The 25,147-nt window shown below is 49.3% G+C and overlaps 1 protein-coding gene across 8 annotated transcripts in view; it reads left to right on the top strand.

The window, feature by feature from the left end:
- Nucleotides 1–25,147, top strand: part of CCM2 (CCM2 scaffold protein) — a 56,910-nt gene that overhangs the window by 3,161 nt on the left and 28,602 nt on the right. For 2 of the 8 annotated variants that reach the window (XM_067043043.1, XM_059073621.2), the window contains 2 exons: nucleotides 16,152–16,307; nucleotides 22,505–22,678. The exons of 1 other annotated variant lie outside the window; for it this stretch is intronic. In XM_067043043.1, the coding sequence (XP_066899144.1) occupies nucleotides 16,209–16,307; nucleotides 22,505–22,678 (273 nt within the window). In that variant the 5' untranslated portion in view covers nucleotides 16,152–16,208. Of the gene's footprint in view, nucleotides 1–773; nucleotides 919–16,151; nucleotides 16,308–22,504; nucleotides 22,679–25,147 lie in introns of those variants that run through there. 5 more of the 8 variants (XM_067043044.1, XM_067043047.1, XM_067043045.1 and 2 more) reach the window with 4 other exon arrangements.

Here is a 25,147-nt window from a genome sequence, read left to right as displayed (position 1 = left end):
CGGGGCACAGGTCGCACCACAGGTAGTCATGATTTCAGCCTGAACAAAGTTAAATAGTTTTACATTGGTCTCTTTTATTTGTATTCTTTAAATGAAAAAAGAACAAAGGTTATAAAGTACCCTAGAAGTGTAGGACTTGGTGTAAATGATAATGAGGCATTATTATTAATTTTGTTGGGTGTAATATTTGTAACGTTTTGTCAGGTTCTGATCTGATAGACATATACACTGCGGTATTTATAGGTGAAACAATATGATTTTGGAGATTTGCTTTGCTCAGACTAGAAAAGAAAAAGAGGAGAGATAGCTGAATGCTTTGGCAATGGTTATTCATTATTCCTTATTCTGCTTACTTTTGTGAATTTTTGAAGTTTCCATAAGAAAAGTGGGGAGAAAAAATTCCTCTAGGTTATGGGTCCCCAGTTATCAGCCCATGTACTTGCCAAATCATCCCTTAGCTAGTGTCTGTGAGGAAGTGGGAGTTTGAGCTAGACCAGCCCTCAGGCAGCCATACCTTCTCTACAGGTATGTGTGCATATGTATAAGTATTTGTATAGCTGAAATGAAAGTTTAAAGAAACGATTATTATTACAAGCAGTGCACTCTGATTTTTTTATTCTGTTCTTTTTTTTTTTTTTTTTTTAACTGCTGGTCATCACCTACTAAATTGCTTTTATAACTATATTGATTCTGTAGGTTCACAGCCATAATATGGGTTAACAAAGTGAATTTGTGCCTCTATACCTTGTTTTCTTTCCTCTCGGATAGTTGTCACAGTGATTCTTTGGTGGCAGTGTTGCACCCTGCAGGGAGGAGGCCGGAAGACCACTGCAAGAGGTGTCTGGTGGAGACAAGACGTCAGGCCGTCAGTAGATGAGTCCAGAATAACTGGCAAACATGAGGCTTATTCCTCTTCTGGTTTGGAGAATTACCGTTCACATAGTATCATGTATTTATTAATTTTCTGCATTAGGAAATGTAAATTCCCTTGTCTTCTTCAGTCAGATTGATAACTCACTGATCATGATAATTTAGGTTCAGAAAGCACATCAGAATCTTCTAGTACTTTTCTGTTTCTGCTCTGAGCATCATTTGAGAGGAAGACGTTTTTATGACCAGTAGTACTGCAATAGGGGGCTGCTCTGGAATGGGAAGGGCTGTCAGTGTTCTGCCCTATGAGGTCAAGGACAAGTGCCTTCTGTACCCAGTAGGTTTGATCACTGCAGTTACTGTTAGTCTTTTATTTCTTCATTTCTGTCAGCAATAATAACCCACCTGCTCCATCCTTATCACCACTCTGTGGTGTGATACAGTTAAGTACTGTAGATTTAGCTGATTGGTGTGAAATCATCCTATTTATTTATTTGGGTGCCTGTTACATGCTTAGTATAGTGAGAAGGGCTGAGGCCATCTCATTTTATTTGGAGAGTAAGCTGCCCACACCATGTTAGAGAATGAGAGAGGGCCAGTGCCCTCATGTCAGGAGAGACAGGGAGGCATCAGCTAATTCCACCCGGGAGACCATGCATGTGATGTACAGAAGCAGGCAAGGTGGGGACTGAGGCCCTGAAGTGCTGGGAGGGCTTGGAGCCCAAGGTGTGTGCGTCTAGGGTTGGTTTTGGTCCCGGGTGCAGCTGAAGCCATTGGAGGTTTTCATTCATTGCTTTAAGAACTGTTCATTGGCACTGACTGTGCGCCAGGTGCAGATGCTGGGGAGACAGATGAGATCTGTGGCCACAGAGCTTGAAGCGGAGCTCAGAGGACAGACGAGGATGGATCTTAGGAAGTGTGATTTGATAAGAGTGAATAAGGAAACCTGTTTGTTATGAAGACATCAAGAACAAGTGTAGAGAAAATCTTCTAATGCAGATTCAAATGCCACAATATCAAATATCATCAACGCATGGGCAGGTTGTTTCAGGTACACTTTTTCCTCATCCACCCCTGCTCCCCAGGTGTTAATGGGCTGAACTATGCCCTGTGCCCCCAACTCATGTTGAAGCCCCGACCCGCCCCCCCCCCAGCACCTCAGAATGGGTCTGCATTTGGAGATAGGGCGTTTAAAGAGGTGATTAAGGATAAGTGAGGTTTGGCTTCCCTGTGGCGCAGTGGGTAAGAATCCACCTGCCAATGCAAGGGACACGGGTTCGAGCCCTGACCCGGGAAGATCCCACGTGCCGTGGAGCAACTAAGCCCGTGCGCCACAACTACTGAGCCTGCGCGCCACAACTACTGAGCCCGCATGTCACAACTACTGAAGCCCGTGCACCTAGAGCCCGTGCTCCGCAACAAGAGAAGCCACTGCAATGAGAAGCCTGTGCACTTCAACAAAGAGTAGCCCTCCGCTCGCTGCAACTAGAGAAAGCCTGCATGCAGCAACAAAGACCCAACACAGCCAAAAATAAATAAATAAATAAATTTATTTTTTTTAAAAAGGGTAAGTGAGGTCACTAGGGTGGGCCCTAATCCCATATGACTGATGTCCTTATAAGAAGAGGAAATTTGGACAAAGAGACACCAGGTATGTGCATCCAGTAGAAAGATAATGTGACGATCAGGGAGAAGATGGCTGTTTCCAAACTGAGGAAGTGGCCTCAGGAGAAACCAGCCCTGCTGACCCCTTGGTCTCAGACACCCAGCCTCTGGGACTGGGAGAGAATAAATAACTGTTGTTGAAGCTGCCAGGTCTGTGGTGCTTTGTTCAGGCAGACCAAGACAGTGGGTTATTTTGAAGCATACCCTAGACATCATGCTGATGTGACAAGAGTCTAGTGCAGTCAGTCCTCTGCTAGGACTGGTTCGGTGGGAGCTGGTCTCATTATAGCCTGAAGGTTCTGAGGACCTGGTCTTCACTGTCGCCTTAGACGTGGACGAGCTACTCAGAGTGGCGGGACCACCTGCGTGTGCTCTGTGTGGGCCTCAAACCGCACTCACTGTGGTCATGTGACCTAGGGTCTGTAGCAGGAGATTGGGCTGAGCCACATTTGCCCAGCCTCCGTGCCATTGTCCTGCCCCGTATTCTTTGTGGGCACTTTTCACTGCTCCGTTCGCTCTTTCTTATCCCTCAGTCCAAGGCCAGTGGCCGTTCTTCACATGTGACGCTCAGTGTTAATGGTTATGCAGTTGCGACAGAGTTTAGAGTTGGATTTGTCAATTTAGTAGAAATAAAAAGGACGTTTTTTCTTGGCTGTGTGCTGGTGCCAAAAATGTTACAGGTTTTCCTCTGAAGTGTGCCTGAACAGTAGCAGTTTTCTGCTGGATTGCGTTAAGAATTAGGGCATTTGATCACAGGCATTAGATGTGTTCAGTGCCATGAAAAGAAATCCTCTTTAATGAGTGCAGTAGGAAGTTGGAATTTGGGCTTTTGTTCGAGGCTTAGGATGGCGAACTGCAGTGTGTATCTTGTAACCCAGGAGGTGGAAAGAATAGTTGAATTCTGAAAGTGAGAAAAGCAGTCGGTCTGACCCTGTTGTGTTACCTGGTGTGGGAGATGCTGGCTCACCTGTGTTGTTACTTGTGACTCTGAGAAGAAGAAACTTTTATTTATTTGAATCTTTATTATTCATTCTACAGTTTGAAATGACATGCAGTTTTTTCCCCAGATCTCTAATATGCTTCCTGTGTGTCGTTACCATTAACTCTACAGTCAGGTGTGGTTTAGAATATTCCATTTTCCCCTTACCGTTTACACGGTGGGGATACAGTTTTATTAGTTTAAGGCCTTGGACAGACCTATGTGTCAGGTATGTTATCCTGCTTGTCAATGTCAGGAAATGTTCTGGGTCTGACTGTCTAAGTGTTTTATTACTGCTGGTAGAGGTGTCGCTCTAAATAGCTCTTACATTTTATGTTCTGAAATATGCACAGTAGCTGAAGCAGACCTGCCCATGGTACATCCAATGTCAGATCTATTTCAGGCTGTGTTTTAAGCCTCCACATAGAACATATGCATCTTCAGCGCCACTTCTCGGAAGAGGAGTCTATAGCCAGTCTGCTTCCTCCGCCCCCCACGCCCCAAGCATTTTATTATGAAAAGTTTTGAATACACCAAAGTTGGAAGAATTTTATGACAAATACCCATATACCCACTGCCTAGATTCTACCATTAACGTTTGGTATATTTGTTTTATCTCATGTCTACCCATCTCTTCATCCTTCTACCTATCCATCGACCCATTTTATTTTTCTGATGCATTTCAAAGTAAATTGCAGACATCAATTCACTTTGATCTAAACACTTCAGCAAGCATATCAGAGTTCAGTATTTGTTTACAGTTTTCTTTCGCTGTAAAATTTATGGTGAAATGGACACATCTTAAATGTACATTACCTAAATTTTGACAAAAGCATACACCTGTGTAACCCAAACCCCTGCCAAGAAATAGACCATAACCCTTAATCAGAAAGTTCCCGGGCTTCCCTGGTGGCGCAGTGGTTGAGAATCCGCCTGCCGATGCAGGGGATACGGGTTCGTGCCCCGGTACGGGAAGATCCCACATGCCGCGGAGCGGCTGGGCCCGTGAGCCATGGCCGCTGAGCCTGCGCGTCCGGAGCCTGTGCCCCGCAACGGGAGAGGCCACAACAGTGAGAGGCCCGCGTACCACAAAAAAAAAAAAAAAAAAAAAAAAAAAAGTTCCCTTCCTACCTCTTAGGAAGTCCCTTTCCCAGGCAACCATTGTTCTGTATTTCCACTATAGATTATTGCTGTTTGGATTAATTTCCAATATACATTAGTGCTGTCTGAATTAGTTTTATCTGCTCTAGAACTTGATACAAATGGATTCATACAATATACTTGTGTGCAAGAACCTCTTTACTCAGTGTAATGTTTTTGAGATTCATCCATAATGTTGTGTGTATCAGTTATTGCTGAGTAGTATAGTCTGTGGTACGTATATACCACAATTTGTTTATCTGTCACCTGTTGTCAGACATTTGGGTTCTTTTTAGTTTTGTATTATAATGAAAAGCTGCTATGAACATCTGTGAATGACCCATTTTGTGGACATATATAATCATTTCTTTTGGACAATAACTAGTAATGGAATTGCCCAGTTATATAGGAACTGTATATTTAACTTTGTAAAACACTGCCAAACTGTTTCCTACTGAATTTTTGTATGCTAATTCTGTCAGTTATTGAGAAGGGGGGTGTTAAAGTCTCCAGTTATTTTTTTAGGTTTGCTTGTTTCTCCCTGTAGTTCAGTTCATTTTGGCTTCGTGTATTTTTTAAAAAATAAATTTATTGGGCTTCCCTGGTGGCGCAGTGGTTGGGAGTCCGCCTGCCGATGCAGGGGACGCGGGTTCGTGCCCCGGTCCGGGGGGATCCCACGTGCCGCCGAGCGGCTGGGTCCGTGAGCCATGGCCGCTGAGCCTGCGCGTCCGGAGCCTGTGCTCCGCCACGGGAGAGGCCACAGCAGTGAGAGGCCCGCGTATCACAAAAAAAAAAAAAAAAAAAAAAAAAAAAATTATTTATTTTTAAAATTTATTTTTGGCTGCATTGGGTCTTTGTTGCTGCGTGGGGCCTTTCTCTAGTTGTGGCGAGCAGGGGCTGCTCTTCGTTCCGGTGTGCGGGCTTCTCACTGCGGTGGCTTCTCTTGTTGCGGAGCACGGGCTCTAGGCTTGTGGGCTTCAGTAGTTGTGGCTCGCAGGCTCCAGAGCAGAGGCTCAGTAGTTGTAGCACGTGGGCTCAGTAGTTGTGGCACGTGGGCTCAGTAGTTCTGGCTTGCAGGCTCTAGAGCACAGGCTCAGTAGTTGTGGCGCGCGGGCTTAGTTACTCCGCGGCATGTGGGATCTTCCCAGACCAGGTCTCAAACCCGTGTCCCCTGCACTGGCAGGCGGATTCTTAACTGCTGGACCACCAGGGAAGCCCCCCAGTACTCTCTGAGTTCTTGCTTACGTTTGCCACAACAACACGCTCCAGGTTCATCTTATACTTTCTTGTCCAGCCCTGAGCTTGACATTTGTCCAAGGAGCACTGGTTGCTCTCAGTGGAAATGATATTTAGAAACCAAGATCTGGTCAGTAGATGTGCTTATTGCTATTGGGGTGTTATTACTTCTAGATCCTAGAGTTCATAACCCTGATTTATGAGAAAGTTACTCTGATACGATCTACTCCTCTCTTTTGCGAATAGGAACCTCTTCGGTGTTATTTTTTCTTGACAATATTTTCTGGAGCTCTTTCATTATGGGTATGTAGTTTCTTTATTCTTTTTTAGAGCTGAATGGCATTTTCTCCTGTGGATTAATATAATTCATTTAAACAGTAGCCTGTTTATGGACTTTTAGATTGTCATTTTGCTCCAAAAAAAATGCAGATATTAGCTTTCTCCCAACCTTTCACATGTGTATAAATGTATTTATAGGATTAATTCCTGAAAATGCAATGTTCAGGAAAGCATATGTACATTTGTAATTTTGTAGGTATTGACACATTGTTCCCCATAGTGATTGTTCCAGTTTTTCTTCTTCTTCATTTAAAAAAAAAAAAAAGTTTGTTTATTTGGCTGCTCGGGGTCTTAGTTGTGGCATGCGGGATCTTTAGTTGTGGCATGTGGGATCTAGTTCCCTGACCAGAGATCGAACCCAGGCCCCCTGCATTGGGAGTGGGGAGTCTTAGACACTGGACCACTAGGGAAGTTCCTAGTTTTTATTCTTAACAGCAATTTATGATGAGAGTGCTTGTTTTTTTTTTTTTTGTTTTTTTTGTTTTTTTTTTGTGGTACGCGGGCCTCTCACTGCTGTGGCCTCTCCCGTGGCGGAGCACAGGCTCCGGATGCACAGGCTCAGCGGCCACGGCTCACGGGCCCAGCCGCTCCGCGGCATGTGGGATCCTCCCGGACCGGGGCACGAACCCGTGTCCCCTGCATCGGCAGGCGGATTCTCGACCACTGCGCCACCAGGGAAGCCCAAGAGTGCTTGTTTTTTAATATCTTTGCCCACATGGCATATTTCCAAGCTGTTGAATATTTGCCATGCTGGTAGATGAAAATGGCATTTGCTAATAATTTTGGATTTTATTTTCCAAAGTGCACTTAAAAGTTGGTTTTTAAAAAAATAAATTTATTAATTTATTTATTTTTGGCTGCATTGGATCTTTGTTGCTGCGTGCGGGCTTTCTCTAGTTGTGGTGAGCGGGGGCTACTCTTCGTTGCTGTGCGCAGGCTTCTCATCGTCATGGCTTCTCTTGTTCAGGAGCATGGGCTCTAGGTATGCAGGCTTCAGTAGTTGTGGCACGTGGGCTCAGTAGTTGTGGCACACGGGCTTAGTTGCTCTGCAGCGTGTGGGATCTTCCCGGACCAGGGCTTGAACCCGTGTCCCCTGCATTGGCAGGCGGATTCTTAACCCCTGCGCCACCAGGGAAGTCTTGGTGCTTTCTGTTGGTTTTATTTATTCACTTATCCATTTTCTTTGATTCCCCAATCCTCACTCCTCTTTCATGCCCCTCCTTCATTGGCAACCATCCTTACCTATTTGGTGCAGGCCCTTTTGTTTGTGTGCCCTTGTAAAATGTTTATTATTTTGATGTGTGTTTTTAAGAATCTTTTTATTTTGAAATAATTTCAAACTTAAGAAAAATTGCAGAACTGGCCCAGGAACTCCCATGAATTCCTTAGCAGAATTAGCGCTGAGGTGGTGGCCTCTATGGAGGCGGAGTTGCATGTGCACTGCCCATCCCTTACACTCAGCAGGTGCTCGGTGTCCGTGTACGCATCTCCTGTGTTGCTTCCGTCACATTCCTGACTACGTGCTCACCAGGGATGCGGATAGGTTTCCAAAGGCCGTCCTCTTGGCTGCCCCAGTCTCTTCTGGTCGCCCATCACCAGGGGGTCAGGCTCTAGTGGAGATGCTCGTTGGCTTTGCCCAGGGCAGCGCTTCCTTTGTGGGTGCTTACATGGGCTCCATGAAGATTCGACGCATGGATAGGTTGTCACATCTGTCCTGCAGCAGGGAACCTGGATGTTTGCCCCTTGGTCAGTGTGTCCAGTGCGTTGGACTGTGGGACACTCGTGGTCAGTCATGCAGGTGGCTGCAGCCTTCCATGGATCATGCACCTCAGAAGTGAGGCAGGCTTTACCGTCCGTGACCTGGGTCCAGTCTGGTGGGCGAGACTCTACCTGAGTCAGCAGTGTGGGTAAGGTAGTGGACCTTGCTTCCTCTGGGGCCAGACCACATGCAGCCTCCTGTTTACGGAAGTGCGTGGGTTTTACCTTTAAGTGGAGGCGTTCTTTCTGTTGGGCATTTCTGGGGCGGGTCTCACCTTACGAGAATGCAGTTGGGAGAGAACTTGTTCGAACTGTGGTCGAGCTGTCATCGCTTTTCCTTCAGTGAGTGTACCTCCCCCTCATCCCATTCCCACCTTGGGTGCTCTTGTCCTTATAGGAGAAGCGCCTTCTGGATCCCAAGGAGCCATCAGGGATTGGCATCCTCTCTGTTAGTGGCTGTGGGGTCAGAGTGTGGCGAGCTGTCCGTGATGCTGTCCAGATGGCCCACAGGTGACCCGGGGAAGCCAGGCCTTGGACTTTGCTCTCCTCATGACCTGCCCCTTTAGACAGAGGTGGGCGGGGGGCACGTAACCCTCGCAGGTGGTTCTGTCAGGGAGCCGTCAGTCTACTACGACTCCCACAAGAATGAAGTCCCACCATCACCCAGCACGTGCTGGCTGGGCAGCCGATGGAGAGTTCAGGCAGGAAAGGTCTGCTGTTCACTTTGCCAGGAGTAGGCAGACTGACTTGTTTTCTTCCCAGAGGGCACAGCTTTCTTTCAGAAGGCACTAGCGGTGTCTGAGTTGGAACATGGGAAGCCATCAGTGGCAGCGACACATTCAGGCCCGGTTGCCATGCCGGTGGTGTGGGGACAGCGGCCCTGCTGTTTGAGGGCTCCATGCACCAGTGACTTCTATTACCCTGACTGGGTGGAACCTCAGGCCCAGACATGGGTTCAGTAGTGCGTCTTGGCCCCTTTAGGGGTGCCAGCACCTCTTGCCGTGCATTTGGCAAGGCTTGCCATGCAGGGTCACCTACACCAGCCTCCAGGCCCTCCCATCAGTGCCTCGGTAGCTTCTCTTCTAGTTACACGGGCCGATGAAAACAGCTAGTGCAGCTCAAATGCAGAAACCACAGTCAGTGTTCAAGTCAACAACACAGGAATATGTGGGGCCTGGGGGTCCTTGTCCTCCTCCCCACGTGCCCCAGCCCCCCGGTTCCTGCACCCCAGGCTGGGCTCTTGTATCGGTTGTCCTCTCCTCCCGCCCAGTTGCTCTACAGCCCCTGCAGGCAGCTTGGCTTTTCCCTTCGTCCTGTTGGAACTCCAGCGTATAATAGAAGATCCTGTTTACGATTACAAGTACATACTTTAGGGTTAAAATGAACAGAAACATCCTAAATCTCTATAAGAAAAACTCCTGAAACACAACAAACACGGACTTGAAGAAGTGGAAGACACCTGTGTTCGGGTGGGATAGTGGCATCATGACTGTGTCTGCTCTCCCTGAATTAATTTTTAACGTGATCCCAGTACCAACACCATCGGACTTCTTAATGGAACGAGACCACTTGACTTAAAGCTCATTTTTTGTTACGAACAAACAAGAACAATCTCTAAAGAAAAGGAACAGTGAGGGAACAACCCCAGCTTGGGCCGTGCTGTCTCGCCCCGATTGAAGCTGTGGGGTTGTCCTGGGATGAGCTGCAGGAACAGAGGAGAAAATACAGAAACAGACCGCCCTCCATGGGGAGACTTGAGTGCCCAGTAAAATGGTGTTTCATAGCAGTGGGGACATCTGAGTAATGGGTGATATTGGGGTAACTGGACAAACGTGTGGAAAAGGATGAAATCAGATCCGTCCTTCCTAGTGTACACAAGGGTGAACAACAGGTGGTTCAGAGATTTAAATAAAAGCAAAAATAATTAAGCCATAGAGGTACTAGGCAAAAACATGGGTGAATTCTTCAATGATCTGGGAAATGAGGAAACTTTTTTTTTTTTTTTTGCCGCATCGAGTGGCTTGTGAGATCTTAGTTTCCCGACCGGGGATCAAACCCGGGCCCTCAGCGGTGAAAGCATGGAGTTTTTTTTTTTTTTTTTTTTTTTGGTGGTACGCGGGCCTCTCACTGTCGTGGCCTCTCCCGTTGCGGAGCACAGGCTCCGGACGCGCAGGCTCAGCGGCCATGGCTCACGGGCCCAGCCGCTGCGCGGCATGTGGGATCTTCCCGGACCGGGGCACGAACCCGTGTCCCCTGCATCGGCAGGCGAATTCTCAACCACTGCGCCACCAGGGAAGCCCCCAGCATGGAGTTTTAATCCCTGGACCACCAGGGAATTCCCGAGGAAACTTTCTTAACTATTATTCAAAATTCAGAGCAAGGAGGGGAGAGACCAGATCTGGTAACGTAAACATAAGCAAAGTAAAAAGACAGCAAATCGAGAAAAAATATTTACAACTTATAAAACAAAAAGTAAATGTCCCATATATAAGGTGCTTCTAAAAATAGGGAAGGGCTTCCCTGGTGGCGCAGTGGTTGAGAATCCGCCTGCCGATGCAGGGGACACGGGTTCGTGCCCCGGTCCGGGAAGATCCGACGTGCCGCGGAGCGGCTGGGCCCGTGAGCCATGGCCGCTGAGCCTGCGCGTCCGGAGCCTGTGCTCCTGTGCTCCGCAACGGGAGAGGCCACAACAGTGAGAGGCCCGCGTATCGCAAAAAAAAAAAATAAATAAATAAATAAAATAAAAATAGGGAAAACAAAGCCTGAGGACCTGAGAGGAAAAAACAAGTCAAGAGATGGGAACAGACAGTTCACTGAAAAAGAAACTCAAATGGCTTTTAAATGTGTGAAAAGGCAACTCAGACTCTTGCATAATAAGAGAAATACAAGTTAAGAGCACACTGAGCTACCTTTTCTCACCTTTCAGGCCAGCAGACATCCCCACTTGGTCAGGCATGAGGAACCGGGCAGCATAGCTCCTGACAGGGTATCATAAGGGGCTATGCCTGGCTGAACTCTGGTGCCGTGACTGACCCAGCATCCCACTTCCAGAAACCTCCCCCAAGGAAACATTGGCAAAAACAGGAGGCAGTTTGTGCACCAGGCTGTTCATTTTGGCCTCATTCCATCCCTGGGGTGCAGGCTCGCTAAACCGTGCTGCAGCCTCACAGAGGGGCTGGGGTGGGAGGGTGTAGCGTCGAGCCCTATCTTAGATGATTATCTAGAGGGGAGGGGCTGACCGCTCAGCATGGGCCTTGTGAGTTTGGACCTTGTAACGATTTACAGGATTACAGTTGAATCCAAACATTAAAAAAAAATTACTTAAAAAAGTCAAAAGCGAAGTATTAGTAAAAATGGCAAAAACAAACAAAAGACATAACCCCACAGAAAAGAGTTATTTCAAGTAATTAAATCATAGAAATTTGACAGCAGGCTGGCAGTGGGACATGCACTAAGGACAAGAAAAGCAACAAAAAAACTTTAAGCAAATTGTTTTCAGTAATCATTTTATTGGTAATAATACTGGTATTATTGCCACTGTTCCATATGTTTTAGGATAAAGTGGAACTATAGTTACATCAACAACATTACACACTGGCTTTCACCATAGGAGGAGTGGGTGGGTGCAGATAATACCAAAGAATGTGATCAGTAACCCTGTAATCCTACTTTAGATTGGAAATATCACTGTGAATTCATGAGGTTTTTCTCTTAAACACAAAGTGCGTATTTCCTCACCCTCTCTGGTGCCAAGTCCCAGGTGCAGTGAACGCCCTCGGTGAGTGGTAGTGGGCCCGAAACAGCACTTTCCTGTAGAAGCAGCAGTGGCCAGTTCCAGGTCTGAGGAGCCCTCAGCAGCTGCCAGGGTCCACTTTGAAGAGGCCGCCGCTGGCCTGGGCGGGACAATTGGATCGTCCATCAGATGATGGCTAATGGATTGTTTAGCTCCGACGATTCCAGGGAAGCAGCATTGCTGAAGAGAAAGGATGATGCATTTAACTTGACTTTTCTGAATGATCTGTACCTCAGGGTGACCAAGTAGTCGAGGAAGGAAAAGGTCTCTTTATGTAAATGTTTCCACTAATAAATGATGAAGGAATTGTGGAACCAGACGGCTGAAAAATATCCAACTATGAGACAAAGGGGCCAGGCCATAGCCATCAGTGGCAGGCCACTGCCCAGTATTATGTGCCCCCTGATGGAAGCATTCTTGAAAAAACATCACACTTGAGTTAAATAAAGCCTCACGATCTAACCACCGGTCTATAAGAAATACAGGGGCTGGGCTTCCCTGGTGGCGCAGTGGTTGAGAATCCGCCTGCCGATGCAGGAGACACGGGTTCGTGCCCCGGTACGGGAAGATCCCACATGCCGCGGAGCAACTAAGCCCGTGAGCCATGGCCGCTGAGCCTGCGCGTCCGGAGCCTGTGCTCCGCAACGGGAGAGGCCACAACGGTGAGAGGCCCGCATACCGGAAAAAAAAAAAAAAAAAAAAAAGAAATACAGGGGCTGAGAAGCATCCTCAAAGTTCTGACAGAGATACAACCTGCAGGAGCCAGAAAGTGGGATATTCTACAGGACGACCTGCCCTGGCTATTTAACAAATGCATGAAGAGACTTAAGAATTGTGTTGGCTCAGAGCAGTCTATCGATGGACCTGATTTGCATCTTGATTTGAACAAACCATTAAAAAAATGTGAGTCTATTGGTGAAAAATTTGAACGCCTATTGGATAGTTGAAGATTTAAAAAAATTCCTGTCAAGTTTTAAAGCAAAATAATGCTACTGTGGCTGTTTTTTAAATTTTTATTATTATTTTAAAATAAATTTATTTATTTTTGGCTGCATGGGGTCTTTGATGCTGCACGCGGGCTTTCTCTAGTTGTGGCGAGCGGGGGCTACTTTTCGTTGCGGTGCACGGGCTTCTCATTGCGGTGACTTCTCTTGTTGCAGAGCATGGGCTCTAGGCGGTGGGCTTCAGCAGTTGTGGCTCACAGGTTCAGTAGTTGTGGCTCGCGGGCTCTAGAGCGCAGGCTCAGTAGTTGTGGTGCACAGGCTTAGTTACTCCGCGGCACGTGGGATCTTCCAGGACCAGGGCTCGAACCCGTGTCCCCTGCATTGGCAGGTGGATTCTTAACCACTGCACCACCAGGGAAGTCCCAGTATTTTCTTATTTTTCATCTTTCGCTTTATGTTCTAGGATAGAGTTGGCAAGCTTTTCATATAAAGGACCAGATAGTAAATGTTTTAGGCTTTATGAGCCAAGAGGTAACATTGAGGGTTTTAAGTAGGTATCACATCAGAAGAGAGAAAACAAATTTCCACATTTTCATTGATGAAATTCAAAGTATGATAATCACTGAGTACAATTTTTTTGTGACTCAATCCTAATAGGAATGGAATTCTTTTGGGGGGGCTAACATTTTGCTTAATTGGGGTTCAGAGTTAGTGCTCTTGATCATCAAGTTGATTGGAATGTTCATTTGTAAAAGTGCCACCGTATTCCAGGTCACTAATTTGGCTTTCAGTTACACCCATTTTATTATTCAGCCCTTCTATTGAACTCTTTATTTTGGTGATCATATATGTGATTTCTAAGATACCTTTCTTGTTTGCTCTGTCTGTCTCTGTCTCTCTCTCTCGGCTGTATTTATGGATGCTATTGTCTTCAAATGCCTCTAAACCCTCTAGAATTTAAGCCCCCATCCAGTCTCTCCTTTGCCCCCTGTGCCCCCTGCCCTTTCTCTTCCATGCCGACCCTGGTGATCATGGTATCTGTGAAAGCAGGACAGGTTGGCTTGTATGTGCAGCTGGTGGCCTTCCTGTAGTTTCCTCTGTTTCCCCGGGAGGGGCGGCTCTGGGACTTTTTGGAAGGGTGGGCTGTGTGTCGCATGCAGGGGGACCTGGTGGGGAACAGGCAGTGGACTCAGGCCCCACAGTCACCAAGATACGTCCTGGGGGCTGCTCCACCTCCTGAGGTCTCTGAATCTCACTCCTGGTTCCCTTTCCCTCAGGGCTACCTGGTCCTGCTCTGCAGGGACAGCTTTTAGAAAGAAGGAGAAAGCGGAGTCCAGACAGTACCCACAGTGCCCTGTGTGTCTAAAGAGATAAAGGGAGGGATAGTCCAGTCAATACCAGCTGTTTATTCAAACAAATCTAGTGCAGTACTCCTTACCCGGTTTACTGTGCTTTCTACATCTGCGGCATGTGTAGTAGTAACTGAGGCATGAAATTATTGTTCTGAACTAGTCTTTTCAGAATCAAGAAATACTAAACTTTGTTACAGTTTAAATTGAACCATATGAAATAGCCATTTTTATGGGCAGAAAGCTGTTGAAAGTTAGCACTTTGATCAAATCAAATCTAATATTAATCTAATATTAATAAATCGAATGCTAGTAAAATTGTATTATATTTGTTATGTTTTGAGCTGTGACTGTGGTCACTCTAAATCATCACTCTAATTAACCAGAACAGTTAATTAAGTAGCCTCTCCTATTTGCAGCCATTCTGGACCATCTAGAGAGTATAAGGGTCTTCAACATCAACAAACCCAACTTCTCCTTTTCAGGATCAGATTTGACCCTGAAGAAGTTAAAGTGAGCTTGCTCAAGGACATACTTAGTTTCAAAGTTGCATCTCAAACGCAAGAGTCCTGGAGGCAGGTGGAGGCTTTTGTAGGCTGAGGGTCATGGAGAAGGTGTGCTCTGCACAGGCCCCCTGGACTACTGTGCCCTGAAGCAGGCAACATCCGGCCAGCAGGGAACAGCCAGGTCGGCGGGTCCCACCACGTAGGTGACAACGCACGGTCAGGAGGGGGAGCCCCAGCGGTGCTCTCAGCTTGCTTGCTCACTCTTTCTAACTTTGTCGTTTGGATTTGCAGAATGGTCGGACTTGCAAAATAATGTCTTTCAACTGACTACACAGTATTGGCTAGAAATGTGGGGAGACCACCCGTGGGCTCTGCGTGCTAGAGGTAGTAAGGAAGATGCACTGGTTTAGTAAGAAGATGGGCTGGTTTAGGAAGAAGATGGGCTGGTTTAGTAAGAAGATACACTGGTTTAATAAGTCTGTGCACTGGTTTAGTAAGAAGATGAGCTGGTATATTAAGAAGATGCACTGGTTTAATAAGTCTGTGCACTGATTTAGTAAGAAGATGAGCTGGTATATTAAGAAGATGCACTGGTTTAATAAGTCTGTGCACTGGTTTAGTTAGATGCACTGGTTTAGTAAGAAGATACACTGGTTTAATAAGTCTGTACACTGGTTTAGTAAGAAAATGCGCTGGTTTAGTAAGAAGATACACTGGTTTAATAAGTCTGTGCACTGGTTTAGTAAGAAGATGCACTGGTTTAGTAAGAAGATACACTGGTTTAATAAGTCTGTGCACTGGTTTAGTAAGAAGATGCACTGGTTTAGTAAGAAGATGGGCTGGTTCAGTAAGGAGATGTGGAGGTTTAGTTAGAAGATGCACTGGTTTAATAAGTCTGCACTGGTTTAGTAAGAAGATGCACTGGTTTAGTAAGAAGATATACTGGTTTAATAAGTGTGCACTGGTTTAGTAAGAAGATGCACTGGTTTAGTAAGAAGATACACTGGTTTAATAAGTCTGTGCACTGGTTTAGTAAGAAAATGTGCTGGTTTAGTAAGAAGATGCACTGGTTTAGTAAGAGGGTACACTGGTTTAATAAGTCTGTGCACTGGTTTAGTAAGAAGATGCTCTGGTTTAGTAAGGAGATGGGCTGGTTTAGTAAGGAGATGGGCTGGTTTAGTAAGAAGACGTGTTGGTTTAATTAGAAGACGGACAAGTTCAGTAAGGAGGTGTGCTGGTTTAGTAAGGAAAATGTGCTTGTTTAGTAAGAAGATGGGCTGGTTTAGTTAGAAGATGTGCTGGTTCAGTAAGGAGATGTGCAAGCTTGATTAGAAGGTGGGCTGGTTCAGTAAGGAGATGTGGAGGTTTAGGTAGAAGATGTGCTGGTTTAGTATGGAGATGTGTGGGTTTACTTTACGTCTTTTCGTGCATGCAGCCTGTTTGGATTTTACCCGCAGTTTTAGGGTGTTGCCTGCCTCAAACTTTTTTAAAAACCTGTAAACAGCTTCAGTGGGGTTTGCAGAAGGAAGCTGTGGTTTCTGGTCTTCCTGTTCATTCACGTGTTTTTTTCAGAGGGAGGGCTAACATCTGACCATATTTTTCAACAAGCTCAGAAGTGAACAGAGGAGAATGCACAGTAACTATCGGCAGAGGGGGAGGAACCAGAATTCCTCCAGAGAAATTCCTCCTCACACAGACTTTCCAACGGGGTGTTCCATGGAGAACGAGGTAGGTGCAAACCCAGCGTGCAAAGAGCCATCTAGAATGATTGTTTGGGTCCTGTGACCTTTGCTTGGGAAGGTGGGGTGGAGGGTTCCTGCTGGCTTCCAGGTCTGAGAACTGGCAGCCCCAGTGGCCAGAGAAGTGAGCAAGATGAGGAGCTGTTGGTAGGTTGTTGGGTTCATCCATCTTCACTTAAGGAGGAAGAGGCTGCGGATGTCAGGTCTGCTGAGGAAGAGTGACGTTCATGTAGATTTGTAGTCAGTTAGGACCCAAGATCTGAGTTGGAAAATGGTTTAGGGAAGAGGTCAAGAAAGAGCACGCTCACAGTCGCAGACTCGCGCCTGGAGTCTCACGCGTGACGCCTGAGGGAGGATGAGGGGCGCTGTGTGTGCCCGGCAGGAGTGGCCTCGGCCGCCGCGTGGACGGTCAGGCGCAGTGTGTGTCATCAGAGCAAACCGCTGCAGTGGGGGAGGTCAGGTTCATGCCTCGTCCTGAGATGGGGAACTTGATGTCTGTAGAAGGTCCTGGGGCGCAGGCTGTGTCGTACTCCTTATTTGGGCCTCTGCGGCACCTAAGAAAGGCTCTTTTTCTGTTGGTAGGCGCTTAAGTACTTAACTTTCTTTTTAAAAAGATAGTGAATCTGTTGACTTGCCTTACAGGGAGTTGGAGTTAAGGTAGGCAACGTTGAGATGCAGATTTAACAGTGGTGCTTCAAGGAGAGGATTTGTTGGGGAGCTTCGTGCACCGGGGCGGGGGTGAATCTGGGGAGTAGCCGCTGCCTTGCCCAGCTGGACAGTTGGACAGTGGCTCTGCCCGGCCCACGCTCTGGCCTGGGTGTCTCTCCCTGGTGTTGTCCCGCAGCCCTGCGGAGCCTGATCCCTGCCGAGCAGTCCCCCTCTCTCTCCCTCAGCAGAAGGGGCCCTGGGGCAGGGAAGGGCGTCCCTCGAGGTGCAGCCCCAGTGCCAGGCACACACCAAGTGCCCATTAGACGTTTGCTGAATGCCGAACTGAAGGACCCCAGGGCATTGCACTTGAAACCTTTGTTCTGGGGCAGTTTTGTGTTATTAACTAAAGGAGTAGGTAAGGGTGTCTGAACACCGTACTGAGGCATTCGAGGTGCCCAGTGCCCCACGCTTTCTCTAGAACCCGCTGGGCTGAGCCTTGTGCGCGTGGAGTGACTTCGTGTACGTCACCTTATTACTCACTGTGGTCCGCAAGTAGAGGCCACTGTCCCATGAGCAGTTGTGCTGGTTCCTTCAGCACACGCATTTCTTATTGTAAATTAATAAACAGACCCTCTGACAGAGAAGTTAGCCTCTGAGAATTTGTTTAGGAGATGCAGTTGCTCGGAGCCTGCTCACCCCAAGTGAGATGCTAAGTCAGGCTTTAAGCTAACAAATACCCAAGGCCGGCCTGGCCCCTGGTCCCTCCTCTAGGAAAGTGCTAAGTGCGCCAGAGTGTGTGTGTGTGTGTGTGTGTGTGTTGAAGAGCTACATTTGAGGTTTCCAACTTCAAAAGTTGTTTGAAGCATAAGACGGAAAATATATTGCAAGAATACTGTAAGCATCTAGGGATCACTTCTGAGCCAGTTCCGAAGTCCTGCACAGTTCTAGGAAGCAGCGTGTGTTCCATGTGAGAAGTCTGCAGATGCCGGACAGGGCCGCCGAAGCCCCCCATCCCGTCCCTGGATCTGTGCCTCGGACCCTTGGTTGGTTCCTTTAACACTCAGGGCCCCCGTTTCTTCACGAGAGATTTGGGCACAGATGGACGCTGGGTGGCACTCGGTGCCAGGGCTCCTCCGTTCACGAAGAGAACCCGTGCTTGGCGTTGTGCTCCTTCCAGGGGCTGCATTGCTCCTTTTGTCGTTTGGAGTCGAAGATGGCAAGATCCTTTCGGTGATGATGAACACGGGCGCTCAATGAAAATACCTGTTGAGTGAAGGATGAACAATTGCACGGGCTAGAACCACTTTTTAAAACTCTGTATTGATTTGGAGGCTATTCCAGTGAATTAAAGAATCCACAGTCGTTTATTGGAATCCTGATTCTGTGCGTCGGAATATTCTTTTTCTAAAATTAATTAATTAATTTATTTTTGGCTGCGTTGGGTCTTCGTTGCTGCGTGCAGGCTTTCTCTAGTTGTGGCGAGCGGGGGCTACTCTTCATTGCGGTGCACGGGCTTCTCACTGCAGTGGCTTCTCTTGCTGCGGAGCATGGGCTCTAGGCGCGCGGGCTTCAGTAGTTGTGGCATGTGGGCTCAGTAAATGTGGCTCGCGGGCTCTAGAGCGCAGGCTCGGTAGTTGTGGCGCATGGGCTTAGTTGCTCCGCGGCATGTGGTATCTTCCCGGACCAGGGCTCGAACCCGTGTCCCCTGCATTGGCAAGTATATTCTTAACCGCTGCGCCACCAGGGAAGTCCCAGAATATTCTTTTTTTTTTTTTTTTTTTTTTTGCGATACACGGGCCTCTCAGCTCCGGATGTGCAGGCTCAGCGGCCATGGCTCACGGAGCCAGCTGCTCCGCAGCATGTGGGAACTTCCCTGACCGGGTCACAAACCCGTGTCCCCTGCATCGGCAGGTAGACTCTCAACCACTGCGCCACCAGGGAAGCCCCCAGAATATTCTTAATTGTTTTCAGTTTATTTTTTTCAAGCAGAGCTTTCTTTTACATTTTCATGTTTAAAAGCAACATAGGCTCCAAAATCCTGAGGTGCCCTCTTGTTCATTGTGTTTCTGGAAAAGCTGAGGGGCCCCCACTGTGCCTGCCAGCCCCCAGCTCCCAGCCGTGTCTCCTTTCCAGCTCCTGCAGCGGGAGCGGGGCACGCACCTCCTGTGTCACATGCCTGCTGTCCTCGGGTGGAGCAGCTGCCCCTGTTCTGCACTGAAACAGGGCGAGGCGGCAGCGGAAAGCTGCAGGTTTGCTGGAGTGCATGTCTTTACATAATGGTTTCAACATTCCACTTTTCTAGGGAGGCTCATCCACAGGTTGAACTTATTTGGGATGTTAAAAAAAAGCACCTGATGCCTGGGGTATGCAGCACTGAGGACTGAGTTAGGGAAGCTGTGTCTGATTCAAAATCAGTCATGCCAAGTTCATGCTTGGCCAGGTGGTCTTGTGTGCAGCCTGGGTTCTGTGGCGGCTCCCCTCGCCTCCGCCAGCCTGTGAGCAGTGGAGGGCAGGCGCCATTATTCGTCACGGGGCCTCACGGGGCCTTGCCTTGTTGCCAGGGTAGCTCCTTTAAAAACAGGGCATTTAGGCCCTAAATTACACCTTCGAGGCACCTGGCTGGCGGTCCCTGTTCATCTGCTTTGGGCTTATCTCCCCCCGCTTGACGGTGACCACCTTGAGGGTGGGAATTCCATCGCATCCCCCCACGGCGCCATCCTGATGCCCGGCTGGCACAGGCATCAGACACATCACTGCTCCCCTGTAGGGTTCTGGCTCCCAAGAGGTAAAGGCAGCAGAAGACGGAGTGGGGCTCAGCATAGGGAAAGCTGATCCTTGAGCAGGAGGAGTGGGCATCCTGGTTTCCTTGGCCTGCAGGGGCCAGACAGATGAGGCCTATGGGCTGGCAGAGGGTCTCTCCTTAAGGGGGGTTGCAGGACTTGGGCTCTGGGTCCTTGCCACACAGACTGATTCTGTGTGCGGACTGTGACTTTATGACCCGTCCCTCAACATTAAAATAACAGCATGGGTTGCACGTGGTCTGTGGACCTGGCGATTTGGCACGGGCTTCTTGGTAAGAGGCTGACCTTGGCAAACCCGTCGTCTCAGGACTGGTTTCCTGTTGCTCCCAGGTGTAGAGGAGTAGCGAGGTGAAGCAGCAAACAGGTCGAGCTGAGCTGTTCTCATGCGCCATCAGGCTCAGAATCAACCATGGGCTGTGCCGTGCTGGTTATGATTCAGGAGAGTGAACTTTGTGAGGTTACCAGGTAGAAATGGTGTAGGGGCAGATGTTTACTCCGGCCACTTTCGGGTATAGGTCATCCGTGGAACATTGTGCTGCGTGTCTTGGTTCTTCCACGGCCCTAGGGCAGCGCCTTGTGCATCACAGGAACTAGGAGGCTCTCAGTGCAGATGAACGGACTGTGTGCCATTGATGGCCTCGGGTGCCAGCCAGAGTGGCTGTCACAGTTCAGGGCCTGGCCTGACCTGCCCACAGTCAGGCTGGTGAAACGTGATGTTTACATTACTCAGCTCTCAGTGTCGCTTGCTCTCCGTGTAAACTTTACCATCGGTGCTTGTCTGGCAAATTGTGGGTGACAGTGTCCCACCGTTTCCACGTGAGCCCTACATTGCGGTCACCTGGTCCAGACCCCCCCCCCCTCCCGATTTCACCTGAAGTGCCTCACCGTCTCTTCCACTTACCGAATTTGTGCTGGGGCTGACAACTCCTGTGGGGTGGAGGAGAAAGCAGCCTGCGCGGCCCCGGGGGCGGTCTGTCTGACGGCTGCGATCAGCCATCTGGGGCTCCTCTGAGGAGCCCCCCCTCTCCACTCTACTTCGTCTGAGACTGTGGAGATGATGCTCTCCTTATGATGATGGGATTGATTATGTTGTCTCCCTTATTAACCTTTCGTGCTTTTATCTTGTCTCAGCTTAAGTGTAGGCAGGAACTGTACTCATCCTTTAAAAACAAAATCTTATGGACGATTTCAAATGTAAACAAGAGCAGAGAGAAGTAAATGAAGCCCCACATGCCCCTCATCTAGCTCTGATCCTCCCCAGCCCTGAGGGCCTCACATCAGTATTATTCCCCCAGCCCCCCACGCAGCACGGAGTGCTGAGGGGCTGCATTGGGATGAGTGGGAACTCGGTGGGTATCCAGCGCGAGGAGGGGTGCTCCAGTATTAGTTGTGGTGGATCAGTGGGGTAAAAGGCAGTTACACAAGGGCCAAGTGCTCAGGGGTAAGGAGTGCAAGCGAGGGAGCAGAGGCGAAAAGCCGGACTCCGGCTAGAAGGAGCAGGAAGAATGCTGGGGTTCACTTTGCTGCGGGCATGTTTTGTGTGGGGCGGGCCCTGCAGGATCTCCTGGAGACCCACGAGGCCTCTCCTGCCTTTGTGAGGGAGTTAGGGCCCCTCTCCATCCTCCATCTGTGAGATTGACGGGCTGCCAAGGCGCCTCACAGGCATTGTTTTGGGTGGGATATGGCATGTGGCTGAATTTCCCCCTTACAGAGGAGAAACAGGAACGAGAGCTTTTGGTACATGTTTGGTGACATAGGCATTTGTTTCTTGTAAGCGTTGGTCAGAGCTAGGCCTGCCCTAGTCCCGGCCAGTGTCTGGCGTTGGGTCGTGCCCAGGCAGGCGAGCTGCAGAGTCACCGACGAGACAATGGAAGGTGTCTCCTCGGTCTGGTGTGGGTCACCACCTTTGGGTTTTGCTGCCGTGTTCGGTGATGTTTCCCTGCCCGAGGCTGCACATTGGCGTCTTGTGTTCTCTGGTTTTACGTTCCTTTGCGTGACTGGAAGCGGTCACCTTTGGCCTCTGTGTGCAGGTGCCCAGTGCCCATGCCTGACTCTCTGAACATCTGTGCCCGCGGAGGGCCTGGAGGGCTCTTACAGAGCTGCAGGGAGGGAATCCTGGGCCCTTTCCTGGGGCCTGCAGGCGAGGTTGACTTTATTCTCTCCGCTGTCCCTGGCTCTCCCTCTGCAGGTTTATTTTGATCACAGGGTTGGCCTCCAGGCCCCTTTAGACACTGACCCTGGGGTGAGGTCACCCAGGTTCTAGTCAGCGCCCTGAGCCCCCGAGGCCCCGGCGGAGGGAGGGGACAGCAGAGCGTGTGCTGCGTTCCTACGGGAGAGGGAAGAGGCGGGCCTTGCGGCTGTTGAGCTGAGTCTCCTGTTGATGCCGCAGCCCTGGCCACACCTCCCCGCCTTCTCCGAGGACCGTGCAGTGAAGTGACCCAGCGGAGCCGGGAGGTCACTTCAGAGCAATGCTGCATTTTTGTCTCCTGAGGGAATCTCCCCCTTCCTGCCCCTTCTTGCCTCCTGAGTTTACTCACCTTGAGAATTGGCCCTTGACCTTGTAAGTGTCCATGAACAGGTGAGGGACCAGCCCCTCGGTGCCCGAGGCAGCACTGGGCCCGGCCCGTCGACACGGGGACCGTGGTGGCGCTTCTGGCCACCTCTGCTTGTTAGCCACGGGTACAGCGCGAAGCCTTTGTGAATAATGAACTCCAATCATTGCCGTTTCTGCCTGCAGCCTGGAATTGTGTCGCCGTTTAAACGAGTCTTCCTAAAAGGTGAAAAGAGTAGAGATAAGAAAGCCCATGAGAAGGTGACAGAGAGGCGCCCTCTGCACACTGTGGTGCTGTCCCTGCCTGAGCGCGTCGAGCCCGACAGACTGCTGAGCGACTATATCGAGAAGGAGGTGAAGGTAAGTCCACGGCTGCAGGACCCGCCTGCCCGTCGCCAGCAAAGGCCCCCTGATGCACCAAGCGCTGCGGTTCTGGGACCCGTCCCCACTCACACCTCAGGTGACTCCCCCCCGCTGGTGCCCCTGCGGTGGTGTGTCTGATACCTGGGTGCCCAAACCCCAGGTCTCTGTCTTCTGGCCCCATTTCTGGCTTTCTCTCTGGTAGCAAGCTGCCTCCTTTCTCGTAATGGCTGGCTGTGTGTTTCGGTTCCTTGGTCAAGGCTAAGAGCTGTTCCGTGTGCCATTGTCACAGCCTAGGACACAGACTCCTGAATCCTGTCAAAGCCCGTGCCCGCTTGTGGGTAAACACGACGCGCACTAGTGTATTGTCGGTGCTTTCCCTAAACACTGCATGGAAAGAAATGAATAAAACCGTGCAGAGAGAATGGGAAAGGGGACAGCGGTGATGAGAGAGGCCCGTGAACTTGCAGCGGGAGCGACCAAGGTGGCGTGACGAGTTCACAGAGCCCATGGAGCTGGACCTGCGTCCCTCAGAGGCCGCGGAGCTGTCCAGCTGCACCCGGGGGGCTAGGGGGTGCGTGGAGCACAGTGTGGGCTCGGGGGAGGGGTTTGCTCTCACCTGCCACGGGGGGAGGTGGGAGGTCTCCCTGGTAGAGACGTGACACTAGGGAAGCTTTAGACGTGGGGACACCTGGCCTGGAGGAGGTGGGGAGAGACCCAGTGTGAAGATGAGCCGATTAAGTCAAAGCCTCTGTCGGGAATGGTGAAATTGCCAAACCCCTTTCCCTCAAGCTTCCAGATAGGCCTGCAACCAGGCCTCTCCCACAAGGGGATCCTCGGAGAAGTCTTTCATGTGGAAGCCACACAACCCGCAGAAGTGCTGCCTCTAATGACCCTGGGGTGACCACCCAGCCAGCCTGAGAGAAGCTGACAGTCTGCACCTCTGCCTGTGCACACGGCTTCTTTCGTGACAGTCAAGGAGAAGTACATGTTTGAGGAAGGCGTTTAATCTAAAGATAGAGCCCAGGACAAACACAAGACGTAAACGTGAATGCAGCAGCAGCAGTGCGGAAACTAGGGGAAAAATAAAAATACATAATGTTGTCAGAAAGATAAGAGGAAATACTGTTAACTGTGAGACAACAGGATAACAGGTGGAGACAAGAGCCTTTGGAATTAAAGGATCTTAATTACATGAGGTAAAAAATTCATTAGAGGGGTCAAAAGATAAAGTCAAGGCAGTCACCCAGAAAGAATAGCCAAAAGACAAGGAGATCAAAAATCAGTAAAACAAAAGATGAGAGAGAGAAAAAAATAGGATCCATCCAGAAGGTTCAACCTCTGACTCATGAGAAGAAAGAATGGAGGCGAGTGGGAGGAAGTTAAGACAGTAATGGAAGGACATTTTGCAGAAAATTCACCAACAGACATGATTCTCAGATTGAGAGGGTCCCTTTCTGGTCATGATGACCAGACAATCAGGTTTCTAAAACGTGAGCCCTCAGAGCCCGTTCTGATGAGGTTCCTGGGAGATGTGCTGCCTCAGAGTGCAAGGATGCACCAGGAAGGCGGGAGATGCAGATCCAGAACTGGGGCTCTAAGCACGGAACAGAACAGAGGGAATTCCCGAGATGGGAATCTGAGGAACAGGCTAGGGCAGCTCTGGGGGAAGAGAACATGGATGGTTTTATATGTTGGAGTAGAGGCTGCTGAGGAATTGGGAAGATAGAATTGTACATTGAAAACAAAGCAAGTGGAGGGAAGGGTAGGGCCCATATTACACCATGAAAATTTACAGTTTGGGGACTTCCGCTTCCAGGAAGAGGGATTCGACATATTTTTCCCTATTCCTCTCACCGAGTACACCCCAAAATCCTGGACGTTATATATGCAACAACCATAAGAAGACTCTGAAAGGTAGAGTGACAGCAGACCAGCCAGGGACCTTGGGACCCAAAGGGCGACCCCTGGGGTGAGTGCCCTGGTTCTCTTTTTCCTCGCGTACCCCAAGCTTGGAGCTGAAGAAGCTGGCAACCCGGAACAGCCAACAGGTGCACACAAAATCCCAACAAAAATTCTCTCTCTCTGGCCAAAGGACCAGGAAAGGGATAGCTTAGCAGGACAGAAAATGTTTTACAGTACCTGCTCAGTCCCAACCAAATGTGACTGAAAAACCTGTGGCCTCGCTGCTACCTGTACCAGCAAAGACCGTGTAGGGGCCAGCACCCACCCCAGAGAAGGCTGAGTAGGGAGCTGGGGCTTTATCCCTGATGAACCCCTAGTGGAACTGTGGTGTCAGTGGAGACCATGTGGGGAGCCTGGAATTCTGCCCTCAGACAGCAGCAGTGTGACACACACCACCCCTCGTATCTTTGGGCCACTTGGGGAGCCAGAACGCCAACCATGTCCAGCAGGGAAGAGGAGCCCCCCACTCAGGTGGCAGCGGAGGCCAGTGGGGAGTCAGCCCCT

The sequence above is a fragment of the Kogia breviceps genome, chromosome 9, assembly GCF_026419965.1.
Source record: "Kogia breviceps isolate mKogBre1 chromosome 9, mKogBre1 haplotype 1, whole genome shotgun sequence".
Classification (NCBI taxonomy): domain Eukaryota; kingdom Metazoa; phylum Chordata; class Mammalia; order Artiodactyla; family Physeteridae; genus Kogia; species Kogia breviceps.
This window is presented reverse-complemented; position numbering and strand designations above follow the sequence as displayed.